This window comes from Choristoneura fumiferana, chromosome 23 (genome assembly GCF_025370935.1).
Source record: "Choristoneura fumiferana chromosome 23, NRCan_CFum_1, whole genome shotgun sequence".
Taxonomy (NCBI): Eukaryota; Metazoa; Arthropoda; class Insecta; order Lepidoptera; family Tortricidae; genus Choristoneura; species Choristoneura fumiferana.
In genome coordinates, this window is record NC_133494.1 from 9,465,086 (window position 1) to 9,487,294 (window position 22,209).

The window sequence follows — 22,209 nt, forward strand, 5'->3', positions numbered from 1 at the left end:
GTTATGGAGTAACAAATATACATAATGATGATAATATAAAAAAGATTGTAAATAGGAGCACTCTCTTATGCAAAAGCTTGAATTAGCTGTACTTAAACTGGTTTAAATCAAAACTTAACATATTCAACTTTTTGTCTGAACCTGGTCTATTGCCACAGAAAGTTCGCTCATTCAATAATCGACCTTAAAATGTCCAAAAATATGCTACATGTAGAGCTTTTAAAAATTCCTTTATAGAAACTGTAATATACAATCTTACATTTATCAGTGTCAGATAACAACGTATCACCTATTCCTCAACGGCTTCAGTCAACGTGAGACATATCGATGAAGATAAGAAGCTCTTTCATATTTGCGAGCGTTCGACTCTACCATTTTTGAAAATATAGTCGAATTTAATTCTCACTGTTCCAATTTCTTCCTCTAAGTTCTATCATAACTCCTTCACTAACTAGCACTTCAATCCTTCTATGGAACTCTCTTCCCCTAGATATGAGGAAAGCTAAATCTCTTCCTATTTTCAAAAATCTCGTCAGGGCTCACTTCTTGACACTGCCTTCTTAGCTCTGTCCTCAGTCTTTCTGAGTTTATCTATTTTATTTCCTAAATTCTTATCATTTTTCTCCCATTACGGCCTTATTGACAATTTATATTGCTACTTTATGTTAGTAGTTTATGTATTGTATAAGTATTGCATGTATGTATTTATATAGTTGTATCATTTGTATTTATTTTAATATTATTGATTTTTTGTTTGTTTTTATTTTCTGTTTCTGTTTCCGCCACCTATTTTTGTAACACATAATTTCTTGTACCCAAATGGTTGTCTGGAAGAGATCGCTTTTAAGCGATAGGACCGCCTATTGTCTACCCTGGATCTAAGTGTTTATATTATAAGTTTTTTGTACTGCTTTATGTAAGTATACCTACTACCTAAATAACTGAGCATATTTTGCTACACTTATATAGATCCAAGAACTTAAGGGGAACTACGGCCAAATGCCTCTCATTCTGAGAGGAGACCGACTCCCAGCAGCGAGACGTATATAAGCTAGGATGATGCAATATGTTTATATCTTTTATAATTCCGAATTTGGAATTTGTATTAAAAGAGAGACACCAAGAAAAACAAAATGAAAAAAGAATTATAACAAAAAATTGAACCGACTACAAAAAACCATGAAAGTAACTTTTTACCAGTCTGAAGTCTGGTCGGAGTCCAGTCGGAGTGAACCTAAAGTCGTCTACCTCACCTACATACTATACATTGGGCTTCAATCACTCCTGCTGGCTCGTGCCGAGGCACCGAGTTCAGACTGGTAAAAAGTTATTTTCATGGTTTTTTTGTAGTCGGTTAAATTTTTTGTTATATAATTTTTTTTTCAAGCATTTCAGTGTAAATTATCTAAGATACTATAGTTTAATGTCAACTACTCGTTACCTTTTACGAAAGATTGCTTTTCGCGATGCAGACGTTCGTTATTGAGGAGTTCTGGTGCTTCACTACCTGTTCTATTTCACCATATGCATTACGAGGAGCATAAATTGCTTAGCAACTGTATTAAAGTAATTGAAATTCAACCCGTTAAGTACCTACTTGTTATTGAGTAGTAGCTCCGGTGGTCAAATGTGGTCTACATCATCAGTTCCACTTCACCAAATGATGATTTACAAGAGCAAATGCACGATTTACTACTAAATATATCGAAATTTTCATAGGTTTCCCCACAATATTGGAAGAGAGAGAAGATCTAATTATCAGATCCTGATTGGGTGCTTATGTGACCTAATTGAAAGCATTCCTAGACGAACGAAAAAAAAATGTTGAAATCGGTTTATAAATGTCGGAGTTAAGTTAAGATAACCTCCACCTTTTTTGAAGTCGGTTAAAAATAATTCGTATTTTTATTAATCGTCGTTTAATTTTCATTTAGTTTTATTATTTGATGTTGAAGCGGCAGTAGTAATACACATGTTAGGTATGTACATGTTTATAACAACCGTCTATTTATTAGGTACAGCTCTCGAAACACAACCCTGCTGTGAATCACCAACAGACAGACAGACAACGCAACGGCAGTAATAGGGTTCCGTTTGTGATCCCTCTAGTACAGAACCCTAAAAATGGGACAATTCTTAACAGTACTTAACGATGCACTACTACACGATATATTTTACAAAATTCAACCTACATTAGCAACCCTCATTTTCCATCAACATAAATAAATACGAAAGGGAGTAAACCCAAGTAAATTAGAAGAAACTCAATGAATTAACGAAGACGAATCATAATGATATTATATTAATATAAATTGAATTCGGTATCGATAGTTTTCTCCTATATCTGTGCCACACTGATATTTCACAGGCCGCGGGTCAACTTTTACTGGGCTAATAAGATACACCATACGCCACCTGATGTTGATGTCGCCTAGAATAACAGTTATTCTCAAATCACATGCATATTAATTTTAAGTTCAATTTCACTAACAGCTATGGAACTTTAGAAAATTAGAAATATCACATAATAATTAAGTCAAGCCCTTCATAAGCCCTCTATACATATACAAAAAATACAACCGAATTGATAACCACCTCCTTTTTTGAAGTCGATTATAAAATAAAGTAAATTTAATTATGTACACGTATAATTACATAATAGACCTCTTACAACTTACATAAATACGACAAATTTACAGCACATAGGTAAAGAAGATTGTTTCGCTCTTGAGAAATAGCACAACTCCTAAGGGAAATCCATACTAATATTATAAATGCGAGTGTGTGTGTGTGTTTGCATGTTTGTGTGTGTCTTTCACGTCGAAATGGAGCGATGGATCGACGTGATTTTTGGCATAGAGATAGTTTATGGGCTAGAGAGTGACATATGCTACTTTTTATCCAGGAAAATGCACAGTTCCCGAGGGAACAGCGCGCGATAACCGAAGCGAAGGGCGAAGCCGCGGGAAACAGCCAGTATCCCTTATAAAACGTAGCTTTTTACGCTCCATCAATCAATGCACTATCAATTATGATACATAATTATGGCTCTTGGATCAACTAGACACCAATCAGTAACTAAAATTAAGTATAAAATAATTTGCCTATAGATTCATGTATGCGACTACTATTTTTATTACCCGACAGCCCGAAGGAGGGTTATGTTTTTCGAGCGTATGTATGTATGTATGTGGGTATGTATGTCCATTTCTTCGGTCCTCGTTGCAGCCTAAACGGATAGACGGATTTTAACATAATAATAATAATCATTTATTCGCTTAAAATGTGACAAAACATGTAAACAATGTGAGGTATCATTGGATTCGTCATAACTGTCGGAGTGACATAGGCAATATAATACTTCAAAATGACGTCTAAAAAAAAATGGTGGAGGAATGAAAAAAATATTTTGTAGTGTAACAATATGGGCATCAAATGAAAGCGAATAATTAGCCCATTCTGAATATATATATTGTTTGTAATACTTTTAATCTACCGTTTTCACATAAACATCAAAAAAGAGTAAAATAAAACATTAAATTAAAAAAATCAAAAACCCGACTGCCGAAACTAAAAGGAAGAAAATACGTTTAGGGGTCTAGAACTCTGTTAAGTAGCTAATTTAAAGTTCAACAGTCGGGACAAATTTAAATCGTGACGCTCAAAAACTCTTAGTGTGACGAGTCCCGACTGTTGAACTTTAAAATAGCTACCTAACAGAGTTCTACACCACTAAACTTATTTTCTTCCTTTTAGTTTCGGCAGTCGGGTTTTTGATTTTTTTAATTTCATGTTTTATTTACCCGACTGTAAGGAGATATAATTAACCAACCAAAACGAATACAAACCTCTGCTCGTAATTTAGAAAACTCCAACCTTTTTAAACTATTGCGAAAAATTACACTTGACACAACCCACCATGTAAACATGTCAGTCTCTGTTATGACAGTTTTATATATCCATTTTAAGTAAATATATAAAAATTAAATTACTTCATCAAAAGGCTTAGAAATGCAGTAAGTACCACCTGTAAACTTATTGTAACTTTACTATTACATAATATCAGACAGTTCTTGTCATTTCTTTGCTCCACAACGACTCTACCTTCGTTGGTTTGGTTCACAAAATATGGGTATCTACACAGTATGTTGTACCTACTTCAGCGGCCTGACTTCAAACACCTATCATTAAACAGCAAGTTTAATAGTAGCAGGTACGTGATTTGGCAGTTTGTCAGGTTCATTGCCATGTAAAAAGAATAGAAACACCGTGCGTGACTATTCCAATTATGTCTCCTCGCTTTTCGATTATTCCACTTTGCAAAATTGAACAACGCTTACTTAATATGGAATAAATTAACCATTTTGTGGTTTTAACTAAGTAAAGGAATTTCCCTAGGGTCTAAATTAAAATGAAGTTTGTTTAGGCATGCTTTTGAACACGCTGCATCAGTCTAATTAAAGTCTAGGGGCTTAAAGTCTAGACTAGGCATTGAGCATATCTTTTTTTACGTACCCAGGTACAAGTTAAAAGTGTGCGTGTGGTTAGTTAAATAATACCTATAAAAGGAAATGTTTCCTGTAATATTGACCTATGTAATTAAGTATTGAACGTCCTAATGAGATATGTATAACGCGTGATAAGTAGAACAGAAATGCATTATCTTCTGCTGACTAGCTCAGTCATGACTCATGAGTATAAAAAGTGATTTGACCATAATCTACCCTAATTTAAAGGTCACAATTGCATTCAATGATAACTTGTGCTTACATTTTCCTCAAGTGTTAACTTTTAAATTGTATCTACTGAAGAATTAAATAATTTTTATGGGTAAATAAAGAAATCACTTTACGGCTACTACTACCTCTAGATTAGATCCAAAAAACTATTGTTTTCAGTAACAGATAAGTGTTTCAATTGCCTTGTTGATAGATGACCTGCAAAATATTGACTCTGATAGAGTTGTGATTCCCGGTCGGGCTAATTTAAAAAACACCGGCCAAGAGCGTGTCGGACACGCCCAAAATAGGGTTCCGTAACCATTACGACAAAATTAAGTAATATTTTTCTAAGGATTTCGTATTTTGTACGGAATATTCCAAGTTTAGGTATATTTTATACCTTAGGCTGCTATTTACTCTTCATCACTGCTGGACAAAGGCCTCCCCCTTAGAACGCCAAAATGAACGACAACTCGCCACTTGCATCCACCGGTTTCCCGCAACTCTCACGATTTACTCTTAAACTACTAATAATTCTCAAGAAAACTTAACCGTTATAGTTTTCCTTGTAAGTTTGATATACTTAATACCATCCTGAATTTTTTCAAATTTTCCACCCACCGGTTTAGATTTTAGAGGGGGACGCTTGACTTTAATGAAAATTTGCACTTTAAAATTGAATATTTTGCAAATAAAAAATCTCTAAATCAAAAAATTGTAAAAGCAACCCCTTAATGGTTTTAAAAGACCTATTCAACGATACCCCACACTACAAGGTTGGATGAGAAAAAAAAATCACCCCCACTTTACGTCTATAGGATACTCTAAAAAAATAATTTTGAATTTTTTATTGTACCATTTTGTCGGCATAGTTTACATATATATTCGTGCAAAATTACAGCTTTCTAGCATTGATAGTCCCTGAGCAAAGCCGCGGACGGACAGACAGACAGACAGATATGGCGAAACTATAAGGGTTCCGTTTTTGCCATATTGGCTACGGAACCCTAAAAAGTAGTGAGGCCGAGCATGAAATGAATACGAGAGGTAGTCTTTATGTGTTTCTTTCTGCTGGTATAACAGTGAAATCAACCACAAATAAGAAGTGTGGTTAGAAAATATTGCATCTTTTTAGGGTTCCGTAGCTAAAATGGCAAAAACGGAACCCTTATAGTTTCGCCATGTCTGTCTGTCTGTCTCTAGCTCAAGTTCCTCCAGCTTATTTTTCCTCCGCACCAGTCTGCTGCATTTCGTGGTAGTTTTTGCTACGCCGCCACAAAGTGCTGGAACGATCTGCCTCCACCAATCCGTGCGCTAAAGTCAAAACATAATTTTAAAACAAAATGTAATAATTACTTTCTGGCACTGGATACAATTTAGATTTGGCATATTTCAACCTACCTTGCTCCGCTAATGATCCATCTGACTGGGGTAACACTATCAGTCACTACGCACATTGAGCGCATTTGAGAAAGACTATGATTGTTCGTTAATGTACTTTGAATTATTTTTGCAAAGAATAACGGTACCTTCACTTATCGTGAACGGGTTTGCAATGGGCCGGGCTGTGTTCCCACTCAGTCTTTTATTTTTGCACTGTTTTTATAGTTTATCGAGAGTTATTGTAATGCATCACAATATCATTATTATTGAAATTATTGTAAATACTTACATATTACACTACAATCCTGGCCTGACTTGTTGAGGTTTAACGGTTTAACTGTTTCGAAAATGGTTAAACTGATCGAGTGTTGCCATATAGTTTTTTTGCGAACTTTTTTCTGCTGGCGTTCGTGTCGTCATAGTGTGTTGTATGTTTTTATATGTTTTAGTTTTTAAATAGGTCCCACTGAAAAACAGCGTTGCGGCTTGCCGTAACATTATGCTGAGTGGGGCCCACTTTATACTATTAGATGTTATTTTTATTCGTTCCATCTAATGTATTTTTATGTGTATCGAATATGACTTTTCGTAATGGCTACGGAACCCTATTTCGGGCGTGTCCGACACGCTCTTGGCCGGTTTTTAAGGTAATGTAGGTACCAAGGAACTGAGCATTAAGTGGTGTAAGATGTTATTAAACGTATAGATATTTATACCATCGGCATAATACGTTACGAATATAAAATGTCATGTTAGGTACCATCAGCCAAATATGTGGTCTGCCACCCTAAAGTTGATAATCCTCTATAGATTTGAACTCTTCACCTGCAGTTTATAAGTCCAACACTAGTTATACCACTCTAATACCTTTATAAGCCTCGTCAATCCTAATAAACTAATAAAATCATCCCAGCCTATATGCGTCCCACTGCTGGGCACGGGCCTCCTCTCAGAACAAGAGGGCTTGGCCGTAGTTCCCACGCGGGCCAGTGCGGATTGGGAACTTCACACGCACCATTGAATTGCTTCGCAGGTTTGTGCAGGTTTCCTCACGATGTTTTCCTTCACCGCAAAGCTCGTGGTAAATTTCAAATGTAATTCCGCACATGAATTTCGAAAAACTCAGAGGTGCGAGCTGGGGTTTGAACCCACGACCCTCTGCTTGAGAGGCGATAGGTCAAACCACTAGGCCACCACGGCTTAATACTAATAAAATAATAAAAAATATTTATTCAATTTCTTGAGGGTATATATTACATTACCGCTGGTGCCTCTTTTTAAGTAAAAAATACCTGTGCTAAGAAACATAACTCTACATATAAACATACAATATTATTTTTTTTAACATATACGATCCCCGCCCAGGTCCTGTCCGACCCAAAGGTCCCCACTACACCAGCAGCATTGCCCCGCTGAATAGCAATGGAGTCGACCTGTTGAACTAATCAGGATCCTGAGCGGGGGTCGTTGCCCTTCTCCCTCAATCGTCGCCCCAGCTCCTTAAAAAGCTCATGGGCCTAATCGCCCCAGGGTCCAGCCGTTTCCACAGCGACTGGCACGAAATCATAGGTGGGCTTCAAGGCGGAATACTTGGCGTGTTTTTATTTGGCGGCATGTGCTGCCCCTAACTTGCCGACCCAACGGTTTGACTCTAATCATTATTCATTAGAGTCTAATGGGTCACAGCAAATGTGCTAATGCACGTTGCGTCCCACAATAGACAACGCCCCCTTCGCCAGGAAACCAAAGTAAGCCCGTCCGGCCTTTTGCCATCCGTCCTAGACAAACCCGGTGGCTCCAAAACACATGGCTCATACCTATATATACTATACCTACACTACGAGTAATACCTATCGTCACTACTTTAAAAAAAACTCGTATCTCAAAATGGATAACTTTTCTGAGTGCACTTTATGACCATTGGGTCAAGGTTCAATTTTGTTGACGTATTGATTTGAGATACGAGATTTTTTCAAAGTAGTGACGCTATGTAATGCACCATTAAGTAAGGTTTATAATCGTTTGCATGTCATAAAACAATAATGCCAATATACGTGGCTGTCAACCTGAAACTTCGACTATAGCGACATAGTCATTTCATAGGAACTTGTTTAAAAATTGATAGACCAATTATTTGGCTGATGGTAGGTACATATATTAACTCGTATACCGCTAGTGACGAAGCTGAAAATAACCGATCTTATTGCTCTTGAATTTCCACAAAAAAACTGTAACTCGAAAACACGCGATTTCCCAGACATAAGACCAAGCTAGCTAGATTGATTGTTCGCCCCATTACATGTACCTATGTCTGTCTGTCTGTGACATCGTAGCTCTCAACGAGTGGACTGACTGAGATGCGGTTTATTATTCGAAAACTAGTTTTATTGAGATAGTTCTTAATTCGTTTTTAGTTTGAGATATTGATAGACTAAGGGGCTGTTTCACCATCCATTGATTAGCGTTAACCGACGGTTAAATGTGATGCCGTCTCCGTCTATTCAAACAAAACAAATAGAGACGGCATCACACCTAACCGCCAGTTAACACTGATCAATGGATGGTGAAACAGCCCCTAAGATTTTACTATAAGCACCAGAGAATAAAGAGTAATTTTATGCAGCATACATTCCAGTATAAATATGAATTTTACGAACATGCGAAATGAAAAAACTTTTTAAAATCGTTTCACGTATGTATTATCTTACTGTTCGTTTAAGGCATACGACCTTCAGGTATGCGCCAAGATGTAAAGTTTTAACACACTTGCAATCCAACTAAGCAAACAACGTATATGTAACGTTTTGTATCTTCTCACAGAGTTCAACGACTCCATAAAATACTGATTAAAGTAAGTTATTCTCACAAACTTCTAGTCTAGAAAAGCAGGTAATAGAGTTAGTTAGGTGTTTTAGAATTTCATAATTAAAATGGCAATAACTGAACCCTTATTGTTTTCCCAAGGCGTACCTAGCTCAGAAACTTTAAACACTAGAAAGCTGTAATTTTGTATTCGTGTTTATAATAATGATAATTATGACATTTATGACGATAACGATAACCTACTAAGTGATAAAATTATATCAAATAAAAATGTTTTAGGAGATTCAATTTGTAGCATTCGAACATGGCGGATGTAGACAATATCTAATTTTGATATTTCTGTTTCTTTGGCTAGTTGAAGTATAATTTTGATAGTGTTTTATGCGGCGATTAACAGTGAACCGATTAACCTTAACAGTGAACAGTGATCACAAAATTCTATATTGCTCTCGTGTCTGGCATTTTTTAATGCGCAAGTTGTCTCCAGGTGGTTTCTGGAATTTTACTATCAAGTTGCAAAAACTACAATCACCGTACAACGCTCTCAAAGAGAGTTTACCTTGACACTGGCAAAATTGTCCTATTAATTAGGACAGAAAAGCCATATCTTAAAAGAGAATAAGAAGAAGAAAAATGTTTTAGGTTCTCCTGTAACCATGTGACTTTAGTGGGAATGAATATTTTTCCTCAGCTACTTTTTAGGATGGCGTTGGATAGGTCGTTCGTAATGCACGTTTGCGAGAACAATTTTTATTTGTTTGCTTCTAATCTTGCAAGGTTATTTTGATTCACTTCTAGTGGTCAGGTTGCCTTGTGGTACACCTAAATACATTATTATTAAGTAAGTTGGATGACAATGTATGTACAGTCTGCAAAAAAGCTTGTAGGTACTTATAAAATAACATTTCTTAAAAAACATTCTCGTGAAAAGAACCGTTTTAAATTTCAGAGGCGAGTCAACATGGCGGAAGAGTGACGATTGGAAATCGCGCTACTCAAAACTGTACAGCCGACGGATTTCGATGTAAGCGTGTTTAATAATAAATATTATACGGTATGTTGAGGTGTCGATAATGCTTCCCATAATTTAATTCGTCATAACAACGTTTGCCATACTCGTAAAATCGTGCTATTTTCAGTATTTTTTGAAATCTCATGTTATGGAATGCTGTAAGTAAGGCTAGGTTAATGACAATTTATGGCAACGATTTAGATTAATAACCAATGAAAACTATGGCATACAATACTCGGACAAACGATAGAGAAGATAACCGTTGAAGAGTAATTACAGGATTATCCCGTTACAAAAGGATATTGCACTGTTTAGCCTCGCCGTTGGTTTTACTTTCACGTTTACCGCGTTACGTTTAACGGAGATGCGGCCACCTTACTTTCGGATGGCGGCTTTCATTTCTGACATAATAATTTTAAATGTCATTACACTTAATAGGTACAATACATCAACTGTGTCACTTTGCTAGTCAATTCCATCAGCCACTAGCAAGCGATCGCTTATTAGAAGCGTCGTATCGTGACGGAAGTCAAGGCCTTTTGGGCGCAGGCTGTAGTTATCTAACGACTGTTTGCAGCTCGATGTTGTACGTGGGTAAGTATTGTACCACAAGTGCCGCAGAGCTGCGCTTGAGTCACTGTTCGCGTGAGTCACGGACTCGGAGAAAAAGTCAACACAGCCTCTCCGGACCACGTTCCTTTTACATGGTTTCGGCGTTCGCTGTAAAAGTGGCAAACAATAGTTTTAGTTAAAGGCTTTAAAATTTTCAACGGTCAAACGCTACAATAAAGTTTTATGTAGACATTTGTATTCTCGTTTAGCGATCGAAGGTTAGGTGCACAATGTAAAGTAACTATAGTTTGCAACAAATCATGTATCTCTGTTGCAAAGGTCATGAAAATGTTGGTTTTATTTATTTTGAGGCGCGTTATCGCTAATTGTAACTCTAAACGCCTTAGCTACGGCTGTGTAAGTATGAAATAAAACAGATAACAATTTGAAACTCGAGTTACGCAAATTACGCTAAGGCTCTGAGAAAAAGCACTACTTTTAACCAATTGTATTAAATACTTTCACTTTAGCACCACAATAATGCTCAACAGGTTGTGATTGCACATACATAATTACGTGGACAACTACATTCGCAAGATAGTTTCGAATTCCTACTTTTAATAAAAAAACAATTAAAACTGTTCAGAATAAAAGTAATCTTTATAATAAGTTGTATCAAGTTGGCCTTGATATAACGTTCATGCTGAAACTCAAAATCCTTCATATTTATTGCTCTACATAGGTATACCGAATCTGATCAAAATCAAACTCATAAACAGCGTACAGCCAGCAGCAGAAGTTGCGGGGCTCAAAATGATCTAAACACTCCCTTATTACTTTGGCAATAGAGCTGTGTGTAGGTAGGTGTGGTAACCGCTCTTCCACTTCTACTGGTGACTGTACGAGCCTAATTTTCCAACATTATCTACCCACGTAAACAAAGCACCATCAATTACTGACTAGCCTTATCGACAAGACCTAAATGCTGTCATAAACTATGAATAGTATTATTTTAATACTTACATATATTAAAGCTCCTTAAAATGTACGACCATGTGACTCTCAGATCACCACGATTGGCTTAATTTTAACGAATAATTCACTGGATTCCCAGGCCAACACAGGAAGAACCCCGGCGCATTTCATTCATGAACTACGACTCTACCCCGTACTCAGAACTCCTCTTGAAACTCCGTAGCGGCTCTGGAAGCAGTTCGAGAAACACCAAAGACCAACCCGACATACAAACCCCAAGTTATGTCAAGTCTATATTGTCACGGCAGAGCGACATGTTCGCTAGCATAATAAGAGATAGCAATCGGTAAGTACATTCATTAGAACATAGTGGTTCCGGATTTACGGTGGATGGGATGCAGGCCGCTTCCAAGCGAAGCACCTGGAGGTCTATAGGGGAGAGAGTCCAAGAGTGGACGTCCTACAACTGATATGATGATGATGATGAAACATAGTGGTACAATCCGTATTCATCATCATCATCATCCCAGCCTATAAACGTCCCACTGCTGGGCACAGGCTTCCTCTCGGAATGAGAGGGCTCGGGCCGTAATTCCCACGCGTGCCCAGTGCGGATTGGGAACTTCACACACACCATTGAATTCATCGCAGGTTTGTGCAGGTCGTGGTAAATTTCAAATGTAATTTCGCACATTAATTCCGAAAAACTCAGAGGATAAAATCTCAAAATTTGAACCGCTTAGACTGAAGACATCAGGCGCGGTAAGTTAATGAAATCTGCATGTAAGCTTTGAAAATTCTCACGGATTTTTTTGTGAAATCCCGGAAATTCAATTTTAATACACCTAATGATTTACGCGTGTGAGACCGCGGGTATGAACTAGCTAGTTTATAGTAACGCACTTTCGCTCATGCCTTAGCGGTCAAGTGGTTAAATGCAAACTTGCTTGGTAGACTAAAGAAAAGAGAAACACCTAAAAGCAAGCGTTCTCGGAATCAAGTTATCTTAAGGACCTCAATCTGCAATTTTAATCTCTTCTCTTAAATATTTGCATGAGCAATAACAATAATGCTATGATTTGTCCTAGTCCAATCTCAGACTATACATTATATCACAAAAATACCAACCTAAATAAATCTCAAATAAAAAACAACGATGATATTATTTATTACACTTATGACTACATATAAGGAAATGACCTGTGCCCTATGCATTGAGACCAATCTGTGTCAAACAATATTTCCTTTGTACCCTTCTTGACTGTTTATTGACAATCAATATATATTTGTAAAAGTGTCACTAATAAGAATGTAACTAGATCGTTATCTTGTAACTTATATAATCAGGTGACGAAAATCACACCTTGATTGACACTGGTGACCGATTTTCGGTTACTAGTTATTAATATTCGATTATAATAATATGCAAACCAATCACGCTAATCATACTTCCTGGGTATCAATTTCGATTCGGTTTTACTTTACATTTTGTACAACAAAATGATCGAATCCAACACCTATCAAATTGAGACAAGACAAAGTTATTTACTGTTTAGATGGCTGTCTAATCAATCAATATAAAGTTCCATTACTCGTAATGTTTATAAATATTCTATTTCATGGTATCTCGTACAACAGATGAGTGTAAGGCCAAATGTTTATTAGATAAATTTTATCCTGAACAATAATCCTATCGATTTGTATAATAAAATAGAGAGTGTTTATTTTTAAATTTTTAGTTGGTTCGTTTCCCAGGTGAGACAAGCGAAGTGTAGTTCATCTTTTGTTTCATTTTGTTTATTATGTTGTTTATTAATACTACCGTGATCAATCGAATCACTTAAATATCGCTGGGCCCAGTGCAAATCGGACCGGGAAAAGTGGCATGAAAATTAAAAGACCGTATCTACTTGATATGTGTTTTCTTTTGGATTGAATCAATGATGCTCAATTGTTGAAAGTGAAATAATACTTTAAAAAACCGGCCAAAGGCGAATCGGATAAGGTCTGTACAAATTAGCAGTAGAGTAGGTGTTAGCAGAGCCCCGCTCTTAAGCAAAATGTACGCCGTGTGGGGTCATTTTAGATAGTTACTGACATAGACAGACGGACATAAAAATTACATCAAACAAAAACAGCGTAAAATAAAAGCTCCCTTTAATTCGTACCTTCGATAGAACTAGGGCATAATTCCACTTTTATTTGAATTTTCTAATTTTTTCGATTTTTAGACATATATGCCCTTGTACTACCGAAACTACGAATTGATTGATTCTTAAGTAACAGCTTACTATCTTATTCTTACAAATATTATAAACGCAAATTTTTTTATGGATGGATGTTTGTTTGGATGTATGTTCGTTACTCTTTCACGCAAAAACTACTGAACGGATTTGAATGAAATTTGGCATACAGGTAACGTATACCCTGGATTAACATATAGGCTACTTTTTATCCCGATATTCGCACGGGATAGTGATAAAATCTCGAAATAAAAACCGCTGGGTTTAGAATCATGAAATTTGGTATGTAGGTAGTTGGACATCTGAAATAACATATAGGCTACTTTTTATCCCGATATTCCCACGGGAAAGGGATAAAATCTCGAAATAACAACCACTGGGCTTTGAGTCATGAAATTTGGGATGTAGGTAGCTGGACGTCTGGAATAACACACTACTTTTTGTCCCGATATTCCCACGGGATAGGGATAAAATCTTGAAATTTCAACCGCTGGGGCTTAGAGTATTGAAATTTTGGATAGTTGTTCATGTCATGACACAACCTCAATGAAGACCACGGTCTACATTTTGGGAATTCCAAGAGGAATTTTGTAAAATCCCGGAATTTCAATTGTAACTACTACTTAGATAGAATAATAAACTATTTCAGAAGTGGGAGTTTGGGTCGCCACGACACGTTGCTGTTGGATATGGTGCGCGCGCACCGACACGAGGCGCAGGACGAGGCGCCAGATGAGCCCCTGGACCTACCCCGGGATGACGCTTCCGAAGAGTAAGATACAATCATAATCATCATCTTTCCTGTCCTATATACGCCCCTTGGCGGGCGTTCAAAGTCAAAGTCAAAGTCAAAATATCTTTTTTCAATTTAGGCTATAACAAGCACTTATGAATGTCAAAAAAAAAATCTACCACCACCGGTTCGGAAAAACCTCTGTTGAGAAGAATCCGGCAAGAAACTCAACGAGGTATATTTTTTTAAACAGATTTACAATACGAGTATGTATACATCACAAGTATTTAACACAACTTTATTTTTAACACAGTAAGTACATTCCCGCTGGGAACCTGTATCTGGGATAGCATTCCCGGAACCGTACAACTTAGGGATCTTTAAAAACCGGCCAAGAGCGTGTCGTACACGGCCAGGATAGGGTTCCGTAGCCATTACGAAAAAATCAAATAATATTTTTCTAAGGATTTCGTATTGTGTACTGAATCTTCCAAGTTTAGGTATATTTTATACCTTAGACCTACTCTTAAACTACTAATAATTCTCAAGCAATCTTAGCCGCTATAATTTTCCTTGTAAACTTGATATATTTACTACCATTCTGATTTTTTTCAAAATTTTCCACCCAACAGTTTAGATTTTAGAGAGGGGGGGACGCTCGATTTCAATGAAAATTTGCACTTTAAAGTTGAATATTTCGCAAAAAGATCACTTAATAGAAAAATTGTCTTAGCAACCCCCCACAATATAGGGTTAGTCGAGAAAAAAAAATCACCCCCACTTTAAATCTATGGGAGGTAACCTAAAAAAAATTTTTTTTACTTTTATTTTATTGTACCACTTTGTCGGCGTGACTGATATAATCATGTCAAATTACAGCTTTGTAGTACTAACGGTCTCTGAGCTTACCCGCGGACAGACAGACGGACAGACATGGCAAAACTATAAGGGTTCCTAGTTGACAACGAAACCCTAAAAACGAGCCTATCAATCACTCAAAGGACCGGCAACACACCTGTGATATCCTTCGTGTTGCGAGTGGCATGGGCGGCGGTGATTGCTTTTCATTAGATGACTTGCATGCTTTTTTGGCCCTCTGTATATAAAAAAGTGCCTCTCAGATGAAAGGCTTGGAATGTAGTTCCCGCGCGGGCGCAGTGTGGATTAAAAACTTCACTCGCACCATTGAACTGTTTCACAAGTGAACACAAGTTTCCTTTCGGTGTTCTATTTCTTCGAAAAGCTCATGATAAAATTTCAAATGTACCTAATGTAATTTTGTTCATAAATTCCGAAAAACTCAGAGGTGCTAATCCGGGCTCGAACCTGTGACCCTGACCCTGGCCCTGAGTAAAAGCCCCACCTTCAAGCTCCAGCTTGAGAGGCTATAAGTGAAAATCTAAACTACGACGGCTTTTTAAATGCAATGTAGTGTAAATTTAAATTAAGTACCTAATAGTTAGTAAGTAGTAATTTATAGATTTTTGGACATTTTGCTTCTTGAAATAACTCGTACGATGAATTTCCGTATATTTTAGTTTTTTGGTCAAGTTCCTGAGTTTCTTAATGGTCACATCTTCGTGATGTTCGTTAAGGGAAACAATGTGATAGGTAAAGGGGATAGCAGTTTTTTTGATATTTTAAATTATTTGTTTGTATACTTACCTAATAAAGCAAAAATGTTTTTCGCATACTTAAATAAAAAGCGGCCAAGTGCGAGTCAGACTCGCCCATGAAGGGTTCCGTAGCAGCAAGTAACATAATAAAAAAACCTACTTACTAGATCTCGTTCAAACCAAATTTCGGTGGAAGTTTGCATGGTAATGTACATAAGTAATATATTTTTTTTAGTTTTATCATTCTCTTATTTTAAAAGTTACAGGGGCGGACACACATTTTACCACTTTGAAAGTGTCTCTCGCGCAAACTATTCAGTTTAGAAAAAAAAATATTAAAAACCTCAATATCATTTTTGAAGACCTATCCATAGATACCCCACGCGTATGGGTTTGATGAATAAAAATTTTTGAGTTTCAGTTCTAAGTATGGGGAACCCCCAAAATTTATTGGTTTTTTTTTCTATTTTTGTGTGAAAATCTTAATGCGGTTCACAGAATACATCTACTTACCAAGTTTCAACAGTAATAGTTGTTATAGTTTCGGAAAAAAGTGGCTGTGACATACGGACGGACGCGCAGACAGACAGACATGACGAATCCATAAGGGTTCCGTTTTTTGCCATTTGGCTAAAAATACATTATCTTAGTCGAGTTTTCTCTATGTAATGTATAACGTCGACGAAAGAATAACGTACGGCTCCCCTTCCCGCGTCGACACTCGGTAGTACACTCAAATGTAAAAATATGAACTTATTCGACGTTTAAAAAATATGTACCTACCACAGACTCTTATCCTGACGCAATAAGGTAGTAGTAATATATTTTTGAGTGGTTCGAATAGATACTTACATGTTTATGCGTTTGACTGTACATAGATGTCAGAAATATACCGGATTCCATTTTGTTAATCAAATTAATTAAACAAAAGAAACATGCACCTACTGCCACAATAGCACAATAAAAAGTCATGTTGACAAAGACGCATTACTAAAAAATGCACATTTTCCACTCCACTTTCACTCTCAATACAATTACGTCTATTAACTTAAACTTTCTCACAGTTTTATTAGATAAGGTGCACTTGTGGCAGCTATTATGTTAACGCTCTGACTTGCTTTGAAGCGTAATTAGAACTTAGAATTAACTTATTTGTTGAATGTGCTGCGAGCCGATTTTTTACCGGAAATAAAATAAATAGGTAGGTAATCATTGCATTTTGCGGAAGCGCGACTGGTCAATAATAGGTACTTCGTATAAAAAAGTTCTGCAGATTGTGTAAACAGGAGTTAATTAAGTCACAAAAAGTGACGTGGTATATCAGTTCAGTTAATATTTTGAGTCCATAAAAACGACATTATCATCACACTATGGGTAGAAGTTTATGCGGCTTAATTTGTCGTAATGGTCAGCGGTATAATATCAAAGTTATGTAGGTATACGACCACACCGACATTAGTGAAGACACTAAGGATCTCGTACTCGTATCTAAGGTGTCTATTTGTTTGTTGGTTTGTTTGTTTGTTACTTCATCACGCCTAAACCACTGAACCGATTTAAATGAAATTCGGTATACAGATAGTTTGAATCCAGGAGAAGGACATAGGTAACTTTTTATCCCGGAAAATTGCATAGTTCCCGCGGTATAGCGATAAACGAATTTTGCGCGGACGGAGTCGCGGGTAACGGCTAGTAATTAATAATATACCTAATAATTTTATTTATAATTTGAATCACATATTGTTTACGATTTTTTATCACGATCACTATAAAGGCATTTAAGAAATAAATGAGTGAGTATGAGTAACAATAGGAGTTGGATGTTATTGCTAATGTCGATTCCATGGCTCGCTAACGTCTTGTGCGATGAAAATTCCGATGCCTATACTAATAACTACCTACCTACTAATATTTAAATAAGTAAGTGCTTTTGCTTTAACATTTTTTTATGTCAGTAAAAAAAGCTGAAGCTGATTGTCACGTTGATTTAAAGTAAAAATTTCAAGTGACATTGCGTCTGAAGTTATTTACTAAAAAAACTGTCATTGAATCCTGATAATCTAAGTTTAAATTAAGTGAGCACTACCAACAGCAATCCATACTTATCATGGTAATTAGTATTAATTACGAGTACACCTCAGTTTACGGTCATTACGCGTAATGACTCCAAACTGCAACGCCTATGTACGATCAGCCAAATCTAAAAAAATTATGTGTTGCTAAAGTTGAAGTTTCAAGTTGACAGACATGTGTTATTGACATTGTTTTGTGACACTTTCTAACTTCCTATTATATTGTGGGACTGTGATGCCTCTTTCTTTCATCATGCCAGCCTATATACGTCCCACTGCTGGGCACAGACCTTCTCTCAGAATGAGAGGATTTGGACGTAGTTCCCACGCGGGCCCAGAGCGGATTAGGGGAACTTCACACACACCATTGAATTGTTTCGCAGGCTTGTGCGGGTTTCCTCGCGATGCTTTCCTTCACCGTAAAGCTCGTGATAATTTTTAAATGTTTCTTCGCACATGAAATTCAAAAAACTCAGAGGTGCGAGCCGGGGGTATGAACCCACAATCCTCTGTTGTAGTGGCCATGGGTCAAACCACTAGGCCACCACGGCTTTCTTTGTTTTGTCTCAAAAAACATAGAATCACAGATATCTGCAACATAAAATATAAGGAGCTTCACAGAAAGAAATGAAATAGCCCTGTTATTTTTGTTGTTCTTTATCTCTCTAATCTTATATTATTATTTTGTTTGTTGGCAGCATGTCGGAATCGTGCGTGCACGGGCTGAATCTCCGTTACACGGAGCGCAGTATGTCGCGCTCTCGCGTGTCTCGGATCTCCACTCGTCGTGACATGGACATCCCGTCTATCCTCGCCTTCACCGCCTCCACCACGGCTCCGCCGGTCACTTGCTTGTATAATTATTATCTAAGCCTAACATCCCAGTCATTGTAATGAGAGATGCTTGGAACGCTCTAGTTCCAATGCGTAAGTATCTCCCGCATCCCGTCGGGGGTGTCGCCAGCCGATGGCAGAAGAGAGAGGCAGTTGATACCTATATGGATGATGAGAAAAGTGTGAATATGGCTTTGACGTAAAATTCCAAGACACAACTCTTTTAAAAAAAATAAAAAATAGTTTCATTTTTGTTTGAAAAAATAGATTACTTAATTTTCAATTTACAGTATAATTATTTTTTTATTACATTTGAAATTGTTAAATAAATTTGTCATGTCATGATTGGGTTAACTAACAAGTGACGTCACAGTTCAGTATTTCTGTACAAGATCTATGGGATTGATTAATTTTAGGTAGATACAGTAAAAAGCACAAGATATTATGAAAATATCTCTGATAGGGAGTGCCGCCATTCCCTTGCTTCCCGCGTATTTGTAGCCAAGAAGAAAAGATGAATATATATGAATACACCTTCATTTTTCCTTCAACTTTCTTGCAAATCTTAATTTGTTTGTTGTTGATTTTATAGTCACCGTTGACGCATCCAAGCATCAACGCATCAACAACGTCCAAGCAAGCATTTCAATAATCAACAACATTATTATCTCCACACGTGCCATGTATTTCCTAGTAAGAAATGTTTACACAAATTTTTGTTCCGGTCATTGAAAGAGACATGACGGCGTTGATGATTTTTCCGGAGTAGCTATTTGCGCGATTTACCTGCTTCATCGAATTTGTATTTGACATGTTTACATAGAAACCTAGCTAATAGGTAGGGAAACAGAAATAAGAATCATCATAACACTTTATTTTAGAACAATGGCTTGCACCTACTCTGCTTACTCTGCATGTATTTATTTTAAATTAATTGAACCTACTTACTGAAAAATCTGTTTTGTTTTCTGTTTATTAGGAAGGTTGTTCCAAAATCGATAAAAAAGTTTAGATCATCTTTTTAATTTTGATACGTTCTCCATTTAGACTTTAAAAGGAATTATAACCCAACTACAATATTAATGCTTTTCGAAGTTTACTATATTTACATGTTAATCGTACTTAATTATATAGTAATAATAATTGTAATTGACTGATTCAAGCGTTAGGTATTTTACGAAGATTCATGATGATAATCATTGAACTAGGTAATCATTTTATCTTGCTACTCCGCGACCACGCGAACAAGACAGCTACGTCTATGCGACACATTATGTATATATTTTCATGCACACCTATCACCATATATGTCACACAGAACCAATCACAAAAAACACCACACAAAATGCTAGCGCGTTTCAAACGCTTTACGAATTCATTTTCAAAGCTATTCCGATCCATAAAATAAAATATTATTTATTAATATCCTAAGCTGTATTGCACGAGGTGTCGGAGGAGTAAGATTCTACTTAGCCCATTAAGCTTATTGTAGATGTCCTGTTCATATTCATAGGCACAACTAGAAATACCTGCATTTCACAAGCCGGCACCGGAGAAGCCCGAAGAAATACCGAAGTGGTCCATCCGACGCTCCGTGTGTCCTGTCTGCTCGCAGAAGTGGAAGGACAGAAGTGCTATCGAGAAAATTAAAAACTCAGGTAAAACTATCTCATTTCCAGTATGTTATTTAGGTCAGAGATTCCCAAACTATTTTTCTTGTAGACCACTTTCAAAGTTTTATTGTTTTCGGAAGACCCCCTGCTGCTAAATTTGTACCTATATTCTCAAAAACCCTCACTCTCTGGTCAATCTGAAGCACTTTGGGAGCCTCTGATTTAGATCTTAGAGACTTGCTGATATTCCTTATCGTATTGTCTTATTTACCTATCCGTTTTATTATTATTTTATTGACTTTTCTTTTGCCATGTTTCAGGTCTTAAGAGAAACTTCCTGGCAGAATTACCTTCTGTGATAGCACCAGCGCGATTAAGATCGTCAATAAGAATGGGGTAAGAAAAGAACTTAAAATTTGTGTAAAGGGCGGATACAGCTTTATTGCTAGGGGTGGTCAAATTCTAACTTATTTCGCAATTAATAGTAGATTGTTCAACAAGGGAATAAAACAAACCATAATGACACGAGATGTTTAGCCACCCGAGCAGAGCGGGGGTGGCTATTACATTATGGTTGTTTAGTCTCGCGTTACCACTTTTAGTAGTGTACTTATAGTAAATTAGTCACATAATTTTAATTAATTTTCAAAATTTGTTACTCAAGAAGGTACCTACTGCTTATCTTAAACTAAATCCTTATTAAAAGCTTTGATAGTAGTTATAGTTAGTGGTTTAATATGGATGGAGTTTTTTTTGGCATTCTTAAGTGATTTTATAGCCTTTTTTATATGATAGGGGGCGAACGCGCAGCGGGTCACCTGATGGATGGAAAGCAATCACCGCCCCCCATGGACGTCCATAACGTAAGCTGTGTTACGGATGCGTTGCAGGCCCTTTGAGAAATTAGTCTAGGTACATTCAATAAAGATATTTTGACTTTGGCTTTGACTTTGATGTTAACATTTTCAGGTTATCCCGTCCAGCCCTAATAGCGATAGATAACGACACAGGGCTGTCACCAGGCGGGCTTCGCAACAACAGTGCTGCCTGGCAGCTGACGCGAGCGCGCCGTTTCCGCAGCCCTAAGCCGCAGCTGCCTCCCCCAGAGGCCACCGCACCTCCTGCCAGTACCGCTCCACTAGCCAGAAAAGATTTAGATACCCGAGTCAACAAATTTTTGACAACATAATATAAAAAATAAGTTTGGAAACGAAATAAAAATTCGCTCTTCACCAGTTATTTATTTAAACTCATGCTCGTAAAGTTCGTATTTATGCTGGATCTAGGCGACATAAAATGACTTTTTATGCTCAAGTGCATAAAGTAAAATCTTCGTCTAAGACCAAGGCAATGAGGTGTAAACAGCCACACACAAAGAAGTTTCTACATATATTTTTAATAATTATTAAATTTATACAAGGTGGTAATTAAATAACTGAAAACCAGAGAGTATAGTTTGCTCAGAAGCGAGAGTAGAATCGATTACACTATGTTTTAAATTAGATTGTGTTTGTGTTTTTAAATCCCTTTTTTATTGTGCCCAGCAGGGCTACTACGAAACTCGAACCTCGAAGTTCGTATCGTACCGTCCCTCTCGCTCTCGTATTAAATAGTATAAGTGTCAGAGGGACC

The 22,209-nt window shown here is 36.9% G+C and overlaps 1 protein-coding gene across 1 annotated transcript; it reads left to right on the forward strand.

Moving 5' to 3' along the window:
- Positions 1-3,909: 3,909 nt before the first annotated feature.
- Positions 3,910-21,809, forward strand: LOC141440956 (uncharacterized). Its single transcript, XM_074105549.1, has 8 exons — positions 3,910-4,016; positions 9,877-9,951; positions 11,606-11,812; positions 14,359-14,481; positions 18,829-18,973; positions 20,478-20,622; positions 20,898-20,973; positions 21,547-21,809. Exons 1-8 carry the CDS (start codon positions 4,012-4,014, stop codon positions 21,764-21,766), a joined length of 996 nt encoding a protein of 331 aa, XP_073961650.1. The 5' UTR covers positions 3,910-4,011; the 3' UTR covers positions 21,767-21,809.
- Positions 21,810-22,209: the final 400 nt, after the last annotated feature.